The following is a 9,821-nucleotide window of genomic DNA, read 5'->3' on the forward strand; positions in this document are numbered from 1 at the left end:
GTCGTTTGACCCCAGTACTCTTTCCTGCCATGGCAGGGGGTTGGACTTGATGATCTGCTCAGGTCCCTTCCGACCCTACCAACTATGAAAAAAGGTTCCTTTCTCATTTCTTGTTGTTTTTTAGAAAGAAGTTAATTGAAAGGCCTTGAATGGTGCTTTGACATCTATGCTGGCACAGGCGACTGGTAGGGGGTGCACGGGGGTGCATATGACCCTCCTGACCGGGCCAGTCCCCCCCAGTGACCAACACTGTTGCTGTTGGCAGGGCTGGTGCCCCCCCGACAGGCATTGCCATCGGTGGCTTCTATGGGTGCCCCGTCAAATTCAGGAGACATCAGTCGCTTATGTCTGCTGGCAGGTTATACCACTAGCTACAGTACACTGCCCCTCTACAAAAACACTTATTCCAACAGCAAACAAAAATACTGTCACTTCTATAGCTGTATATACCTGATCAAATTAGAACTACACTAACATATATCCAGTAATGAAATAACTTTACTGAGAGATGGGAGGTTGCCCTACAGCGACTTTGTCTCATAATATTGTAGCAGCTTTCAACCATATATAAATGTAAATATTAAGGAGAAATTATTAAGAATAAAAAATACTCAACCACTGTAACTTCACTTCATTGACTGTTGGAAGTTGTACTCAATTAGACAAGCACTATAGACTTTCAGACTCTCCTTTTGTGAGTAAACTTTTATCAGCATATTAAAATTCCCATAACATAAGCAATAATGGACAGGTTAAAGATCCTGGTCCCATTTTATAAGAATATAAAGTTGCTGAGTCCAATAAAATGAAAGTCAAAAGAAGAAAAGAGAAGAAAAGAGTCTTCTGAACATTTGAAAAAAAATAGCAGTAGGGAGGAAACAACTAGGCAAGAATTTTTCAGGTTGCTAAGTAAGAAGCTATGTATATAAATCAGGTTCTAGAGATATATTGATCTCTAGTGTCAGGGCCTTGTTACATGTTAATTTTAGGCAGCTCATGGAGCTGTTAAACCTGGAACTGTCCCCATATTAACACCTGAAACTAGTTTTAAGCACTGTTTAGGTGGCGTAAAATTACACCATTGCAGCCTAGGTCTATCTCTGATACATGTTACCCCACTTGTGTTACACTGATGTGTAGCCATCCCACCCCACCCACTCCCCCATACCCACTGGCTCAAATTGGGCCCACTGCCCCATCCCCACCCTCTACAGCACCCCAGGCCCCCACTCACTGGCACCCTGCCTGCTTATTTGTGGCTGCCTGCAGTGTCTGTTCTGGGGGAGCAGGCAGGAAAGGGTTAACCTGCCTGGCTGTCCCAGCTGCTGCTGTCTGGGCCAGGCTCAGCCCCTAGAGAGCAGCAGCTCTGTGGAGACAGAGGGCCAGGCAGGCAGGTTAACCCTTTTCTGCCTGTTCCCAAGACAGCACAGGCAGCCACAAGAAAGTGGGGATGGGGCAGGGGAAGCTGAGAATGGGAGGAGGGAGGGGAAGGGGAGGGTTCTTATTTCTCAGTTCTCCAGGCCCCTGCTGGCCTGAAAGTATGTATACTCCAAACTTGAGCAAGGACACCAACACATTTTTGAGCAGTTCACAAAATATAACAAGGCCCTAAGAATGGTGTTACTCATAGATATCTGCCCTGTAACATCTACAGTCCTCTGGTGCGGCAGTCTAATCCAGAGGAGTTAGAATAGTAGATCTTTTATAAGGAGAACATGATACAGTACTGCTGGGAGAAATAAAAATCCCTATCTGCAGGAATGGAATTTACTGCATTGAAGTGCCTAGGACAAGCATTTCTAACCTGTTTCCATAGAACAGTTGCTTCTTATCCAAAGCATGTCAGAATTCCCTCTACTCCCTCCAACAACTGAATAACACTCTTTGGAAACAATAGTTTATATGGTATTAGGAAAATATCAAATACTGCTTTAGTTTCTTTTAATGTGTTTTTGTAGTTGGAAGCTGCGGGGAGAGCTAGACTCCTGTGATTAGCCAGCTCTGAAGACCACAAAAAGTACTTTAAAGCAGGGTTCTTCTTCTTGAGCCCCTCCCCCCCTTGCATGCTATAAAATCTCCATGGGCCACCTATGTCTTGTGGAGCCGCCTCTGCCTCTTAGGTGGGAGAGGACCAGCTTGGATCCTCCACCCTACCCACTTGGTCCCAGGTGCAGTGGGCAGGGCTCAGTGGTGGGGAGCCCTGGGACTCTACTCACCTGAGCACTAGCAGCATGGAGACTCGCCTGCAGCACTGCCTGCAAGATGGAGGCTGCAGGGCTGGGTGGGGTGGGCTCGTCCCTGCCACACTCCTTCCCCTTTCTTCAATTTCAATTGAATGAAATTATTATTTAATTTTGATTTGGAAACAGAGCCTAGAAGGCTACCAAACTTCGATATTTTGGTAACTGAGCACATGCACTGTGCATTATGTACAGTGTAAATAAAGAGAAGGGAATATTCATAGAAAATTGTCCTTTAGCAGGTACTTGTTACTTTTCGTACTCTTTGACACATTTTAATTTGCATTCTTCTTCTGATCCTGATAGAGTATTTTTTCTGTCTGCCTCATTTCCAGTAATCAGAGCAGGTGGGGAAGATTAGACCATTTGTTGTTGTTTAAAAAAATAAAACAAAAAACAAAAAAAACCAAACAGCTGGATTACTTGAATTCTGGCATGCTAGGCTGGTTATGTGAAGAGGGCTAATTTAAGTTAAAAGAATGTGAAATCTAATGGGCTGGAACACATACCAATTAGTGTTTGCTTTTAATGTAAACAGAATAATTTTTGATCATACATTTTGTTTTGCAAAATGATTCCTCACCATCCATTCATGTTGTAAATTTCTCCTAGCTTCTGGGGGAAATGGTACTTATCCAGAAATGTTTGGCGATGTGACCCTACTACATGGTCTCTGAGCATTTAATGTAGTAATTTGTTGAATGTAATTAATACTAGCTAAATTTTAACTGTATAATTATTTTTTCCAAATAATCTGCTAGTGCCAGATGCAGCAAATTTCCACAATGGCTTCAGGCATATTTTCATTAAAGATTGAACTGATTAACATTATTTAATAATGCAAATCTGTCAGATGATGATTTTGCCTGTGCAGCAGGCAATAGATAAGTGGCTCTAAGTTATTCTGCTGTATAAAATAATTTGAATTCACATGTTACTTAGATTGAAAACAGGCATATATAAAGCATTGCTATTTGCTTTGTAGCATGTAAACTAGCTTTTTCCATTTTTTAAAGATTGAGGTTTTTAGGTACAGGTGATTTTTTTTTTTATTTTTTTATTTTTTTCCTGTCTATTCATAAGCTGAAATTATAACACAAGTCTAAATGCAATGCTGATTACAAATACATTATTGGTGAGCTTTCATTCTGGGCTTTTTTTTTCAGCTTAGCTATTTCACTAGTACTTTTTCTTAGTGCCTCATAGTATATATCCTGGGAACTGGACTGAAGACAACTATTTTCTCTCCTAAACATAGAATCATAGAAAATTAGGGCTGGAAGGAACCTCTGAAGGTCATCTACTCCAGCCCCTTATGTGAGAGAGGACTGTCCCTATCCAAACCATACTGTATAAATCCTTGTCTAATCTATTATTAAAACTACATAGTCAACTGTTAAACACTACTATGTGGTGTAGCTCCCTAACCTGCTACAAGTAAAGTAGTGGGACAGTGATGGGTGTTACTGGAAGGGTTGGTAGGTAAAATATGCTAGAGAGGTCCAAGAAGGGGGGCCACCCGCCCTCCTCTCCCCCCCCCACTAGCCTCCCAATCCATAGCAGTGTGACCACTGAGTAAAATTCCTTCAGATTGATCTAAATTTGAGCAAGACCCTTTATCCCTGAACCTCAAAATTCTAGTCCCATTAGGAGCACCAAGTTCTTAATTTTTGTCCCTTCAAGTTCTTGCTATTTCCTCATGTGCTTCCTTGGTGACCTGCCTATCTGTCCATTGCTTTCATGCTTTTCTTTTGCATTTGAGGCATCCTAGAATTGTGATGTGCAGCTACACACATCAAGTCTATTCCCATCTTTCTGATGTTTCCATCACGCTGGAACAGCTTCTTGTTGGGCTTCCAATATTGTGCCCTTTACAAGCTTCTTGGCCCCCGGTTGACTTTATCTTTCCATGGTACCAAGTCTACTTGAGTTGCAGGAAGTCTGCTTATTTTAAATTGAGTGTCTTAGTTGTGCTGACCTTTTGCTTATCCTGTCTCAGGATCATGAATTCTATCATATTGTGATCACATTTTATCCCAAATTCCCCATCATCTTCCCATCCACCAATTCTTCCCTATTGATCACAAGGTCCAAGGTAGGCAGTCCCCTACCTGTATTTCTCAGGGCCTCTGGCTAGTCGGGCCCAACTGAGTCAAGCTCTTGAGCTTCCATACCCAACCCTGATCCTGGCCTAATGTGATGACCCCAGTTGTCTGTAACTGGACTGGCTGTTGGGAGCACCACTCTGCCCTTTTAAGCGCACCTGCAAACTCAGGCTGCAGGCAGGCCTTGATAACAGCCTCAATATGCTCCAGTAAGCCTTGCATTCACTGCTGTTTCTGGTTATCTTGGGTCCTGACTTGGCTTTGGCTTTCCCTAACCCTGTTCTTGGATCTTCCCTGGAACTGAGCACCCTGCTGTCTGATTCTCCTGGCTCCTGACCTCAGCTTGCACCCCAGACTACATCTCTCAGATCTCCATTCCTCTGAACCAGACCCTGACCTGATGCTCTGGTAACCTATATCCCCACCTAGCTGACCCACTGGTTGCCCTTCAGGGGCCTATCTACAGACCCAGCTGCCTATGTCCTGGCTGAACCCTTACAGTATCCTTGGCCTTGTGAGAAAGTTGCCCTCCTCCACACAAGTTAGGAACAAACTTGAGATCTTATGTTTCACTGTATTTTTCTTCCAGTTGGTGACTGGATATTGAAGTCTTCCATCAGTCTTCCATTATTTTTGGACAGATTTGTCACCTCTTTGAAGAGGTCCAACACTTCCTCCTGACTTGACAGTCTATAATAAATTCCCACCATTACGTCAATGCTATCTTTCACCTCTTATCTTTACTGAAATCCATTCTGATCTGCTACCTTTTCCTGGGAACAAGGGTATGTATTTCAGACATACTAGGCAGTGCCAAAACCTTTTCTCCCAACCCTGTCCTTCTAAAACAGAATATAGCCCTCAGTGTTGATTCCTAGTCATAACGTATTCCAGTGTTGAGCAGATTTTTCTTGCTCATTCCCTTCTGGATTATTTGTTCTGTTGCTGGAGGGTTTTGTTCATTGTCCATCATGATGAACAAAGAACTCCTTACTAGGTTGTCCAGACAACACCCAGAAATGCTCTTTCCCATTCTGGTTGGATGGATCCCATCTCTTGATAGCAGTCTTCCTCCCCCAGAACATCTGCCTCTTCTCAAAGAGTCCAAGGCTTTAACATTGACATCACTGTGTCAGCCATGAGTCTAGTTATAGATGCAATAACCCATGCCTGGGTCCTTACCTTCTACTGGAAGGATTGATGAGAACACCACTTGTGTTCCAAGCTTCTTAATCTTCCTGCCCGGAAGGAATCTTCCTTCCTCTGATCTGCTCGGTGCTATTTCTGGCCGTATCATTTGTGCCTACAAGGAGAAGCAGGAAGGGGTAGTGGTGTAAGGGATAGATGAGTTCTGGGAATCCTTCTGTAACATCCTGAATATGCCTCCAGGCAGAAAGCACACCTCCCAGGACCTCAAATTTGGACAAAAGACTGATGTTTGTGTCCACCGCATAAATGAGTCACCTACCACCACAACACTCCTTTCTCAGTGCAGTGACGTTAGAGCCCCTGCCTACTCTTCTTGCTCTCTAGACTGCTGGATTCTCCGCATCTTGCATGCTGATGTTTCACCTCTGTCTCTTCTCCAGCTGTTCTACTGAAGAGTTCCTGAAAGTGGTTACTGATTGCAATCCATTTCTCTTGAATTCAGGGACCTTTTTCCTTCTAGAAGTCCATATTGCCACTTCTTTTCCCTTTGGCCTCTCTAGTGCCAGTTTCTCACAATTCCTATCAAAAAAGTCTTCATTTTCCATAATAGCATGTAGCATGGATACCCATGCTTCCAAACCTTCAATCTATTCCTCCAAGATAGATGGATCTTGGAGGAAATAAAATAAAAATTCTTGACCCTCTGAGAGGAGCATGGATGTGGCACATCCCATACAAGTAACAACTGTTGATCCCATCTCCATTTATGCCTCCTGTGCTCCCTGGAAGACACCTGGGCTGCTGAAAACAGAACAAAAGTAAAAAGACCCACACACGCAGATAGAGAGGAAGATTCCTGGGAGCAAGGGAGCAGGGCTCTATTTGCTGCTTTTCTGTTCACAAGGGGCTACCTTTTATAAGGCTGTGTAGCCTGGCCCTGCCTGACTACTCCCCTCAACTACCTAAACCATCCCCACTTGAAGCAAATCACTGCACACACAGCTGAGAGCACAAACCCTGTCAAACAGTTACTCCAAAAACAGGCACAAGGTAAAACCCACAAACACCACAGATCACATAAGGTTGAAGCATCCTATCCTCAAATCTACAAGGTCCTGATCATAATTCACTGTGTAGGTGCTTAATAGGATTTAGGAAAACTTTAGGGTATGTAAAGTATATAAACAGTCCAAAGGTGGCAAAAAGACAGAATGTGACTAACCTATTGGTTATGACACTTGGTTGTGAAGGGGGAGTCCTAGTTCTAGTCTCTGGTGGCAAGAGTGTTTATGCATCTTACAGTAGATAGCCACTTGGAGGAAAAAAACCCAGAAATAACTGGCAGCAAAGACCAGCACCCAAATATATCACTTCAAAGAGAGTGCTGTACTAACTGGGCTACAAAGTCAGGTTCCTTATTGCTTCTTCAGTCAGCCAGCTTCAACAGGAGGACTAGAGGTGGAAGGTGACTTTTATTCAGCCTAGTCTGGGAGTAAAGGCACTGCCCTCAGAGGTGGGAGATATGGGTTTGAGTCCTCTCAGGCTGATGAAGGCCTATCACCCAGGCCTCTCACTTCCTAGGCAAGTGCTCCTGGGCAAACCATGTTGTTGACTTTGTTGATGAATTGTCCTCTCCTTGGGGCTTAGGCCTAGTGGTTAAATGTAGGTCACCTGCAAGTGGATTAGGATGTCACCCTCCCCACCCCTACACACACACCCTTCAGTTTTAACTGGCTTAAGAAAAAAAAATTATTGATTTACTTGGACCCTAAGCCCAGGTCCACCTACAATCACACTGTTTTATTTATGAAAAGAGAAAAGGGCATTTAATTGTATTAGTCTGAAGCCATAAAGAAGGCACCTTAGAGTTTATTGAGAAAGCTTGTGAAAGTTTATTCAGAGAGACAAAACTTTTGTAGGTACTGGCCTAGTTCATTAGATACTAAGCACCCTGATACCCTGCCCTGCCTTCTGCCTGTTGTATTTATGTGCTTCATAAATATAGGACTTGGCCATTTATTATATTCTTGATAGTCCCTAAAAATACACAACAAAATGAAAGTGTCAAATCGAGTTGATCTTCTGATATTGTTACCTCTTGTTGCAGTTCTACAAAACAGGGTAAATATTTTAATAACGCCACTTTGTCATCTGAGGAACATGTGAAAGTACCTGTGTCGAATGACTTCAGAGAATTTGTTTTGGAAATGCAAAAAACTATTACAAGCCTCAGAAACCAGGTAAGGGGACTATAACAAACATTTTGTCATCTTTAAGTTTAATTTAGAATGTTTTGAACTCCATAAGTACATTTTCATAGGAAGTTATTGCTCCTACAGTATTTTTAAAATATTTAGTCTTCTGTGACAAAATCCAAAGAATATCTGAACAAAATGCAACACGGCATAGCATAAAATTGTTGATTATTTTTTGTAATTTTTTTATATCTTGCACTAATCAGAGAGAAACTGTAGCTGTCTGTCACTGAAACACTAAAGCAGTACATTTCAGTCTCTATCTGTGAAACTGCGTATGGATTTAGGGTGGGCTTTCCCCTACTTCCAATGACTTTATGGGGATTAGTAGAATTTTCTGAATACAGGTAAAGGGTGAGTGTCTTTGAACTCTACCTACTGTAGGGAAATCTACCTACTGTGACATATCTGTGCTAAAGTATATAGTTGATATAAAATGAAAGGATATATGCCATTTTGGTTTATGCCATTCTTCCACAGAATGCTGTAAAAGAAGTGTCTTTATGTGAGACTAGGTAAAATAACTTACAAAACAGATTACTACTCTGATTATTATGTCTATTTGAGATGTTTAAACATGGCAGAAAACTCCCAAGGTTGTTCAAAGTTATGAAATTCCAGCATGTGTAACTCCACAATAAATGTACTGGATACATGAAAGATTTAGAAATATTTATCTCTAATAAATAGAGGCCTCCTGTTTGAAGGTGCAGTGTAGTAGTAGTTTTATCTGCAGTTGGGTCCAGCTTTGCAGATTTTCAGGTTAATTATCAAAATGCAGGCACAAATTACATTACATAAAGGCACCCCTTGTGTATTTGGAAATATACCCTTTCTGGTATGGGTGGCTGTAGCCAGACCAGGCCCCAGGTATGGTAATGATGCTCACTGGTAGCCAAGTGACTTCTGCTCCTGGGGTACCCTCCCTTCTCTACCTTACCTGTCGCACCTTGATGTATCTTGTAATTAATACTTAGGGGATCTACCTAGGTCCCAGAGTAAGCCTCAGTCCCCGCTCTGCTGTCTGTTGTCCACATGAGTGGCTGGCACCAGTTGTGTCCCTCTGGTGCTAAATCTTGGCCTTCCTGGCTAAATCCATGCCTTAGGGCTCAAGCCACCTTAAGCGCAATAATTGTGGCCTCCATCCGCCCCTGTAGCCAGATGCCTCACAAACGTTACTCTTGATCCAAGCACCAGCCTGTACAGGCTTCAGTTATCTTGGCCTTGGCCACTGCTTGCTCTACCTATGGACTCTTAAGGCTAGATCCTCTTGTTTTTCCCTGTGGGGTCAGACCAACTCTCAGGATCTCAATATTGCGCTGTTAGGAGAGTGTGACACAATTACACATATACAAACACACAAATCAATTAGGTGCATATATACTACCAACTCCAACACATACACATCCAAACCAGCCTAGGCACATGCATACCTATAACCAATTCAAGCACATACACACTACACACCAAAAATTAGACAATAATCAGATGTCAATACCCATGCACTCCGTACACATACACAGATCACTAATTTGTATATTATGCACATGATGACATATGTGTATATTCACCAGTTCACACACATAACACCCACTTACACATACACCCAGGTAAATTCCTAACTTGGATGATACAGTATGTAAGTGTGTGTTTGGGGTACTTGGGATACCTGAGGGAAGGTTAAGGTGAGAGAGAAAGTGTAAGGAGTGAAAGTTACTGGAACTGAGATTAGAACTGGTAGACTAGAGAGAAGTTGGGCTGAGGAATTGAGGCTTGGAGTTACTTAAGGTCAAGTGGCCCCAGGGTTACGTGATCACTGGTGCCAGGGAAAAAGCCTGGTGGCAAGGAGGAGATAGCCAGGAAAGAACCTGAGGCAGAAAGCTGGGAGCTTGCGGGGCAGATAAGTGATGGCAAGAAGGAAACAGTCCGAAAACAGATAAAAACCCAGCTCGGGGTTTCAAAATAACAGGTTTATTAAACAAACAACACACTACACAGATGCATGAAGTTGTTGGTTTACTTGCACACACGCATGCAGTCACAATGGCAGCAGGAGAAAGAGATTCAGTGGA

The 9,821-nt window shown here is 42.7% G+C and overlaps 1 protein-coding gene across 1 annotated transcript in view; it reads left to right on the plus strand.

Annotated features, from left to right (window-relative positions):
* PXDN (peroxidasin) overlaps positions 1–7,770 on the plus strand; it is an 80,355-nt gene extending 72,585 nt beyond the window's left edge. Inside the window, exon 19 of the mRNA XM_019538147.1 lies at positions 7,602–7,770. Coding sequence (XP_019393692.1) covers positions 7,602–7,749 — 148 coding nt within the window. The 3' untranslated portion in view covers positions 7,750–7,770. The remainder of the gene's footprint in view (positions 1–7,601) is intronic.
* Positions 7,771–9,821: the final 2,051 nt, after the last annotated feature.

Source organism: Crocodylus porosus, unplaced genomic scaffold (assembly GCF_001723895.1).
Source record: "Crocodylus porosus isolate Cpor-Errol unplaced genomic scaffold, CroPor_comp1, whole genome shotgun sequence".
Lineage (NCBI taxonomy): Eukaryota > Metazoa > Chordata > Crocodylia > Crocodylidae > Crocodylus > Crocodylus porosus.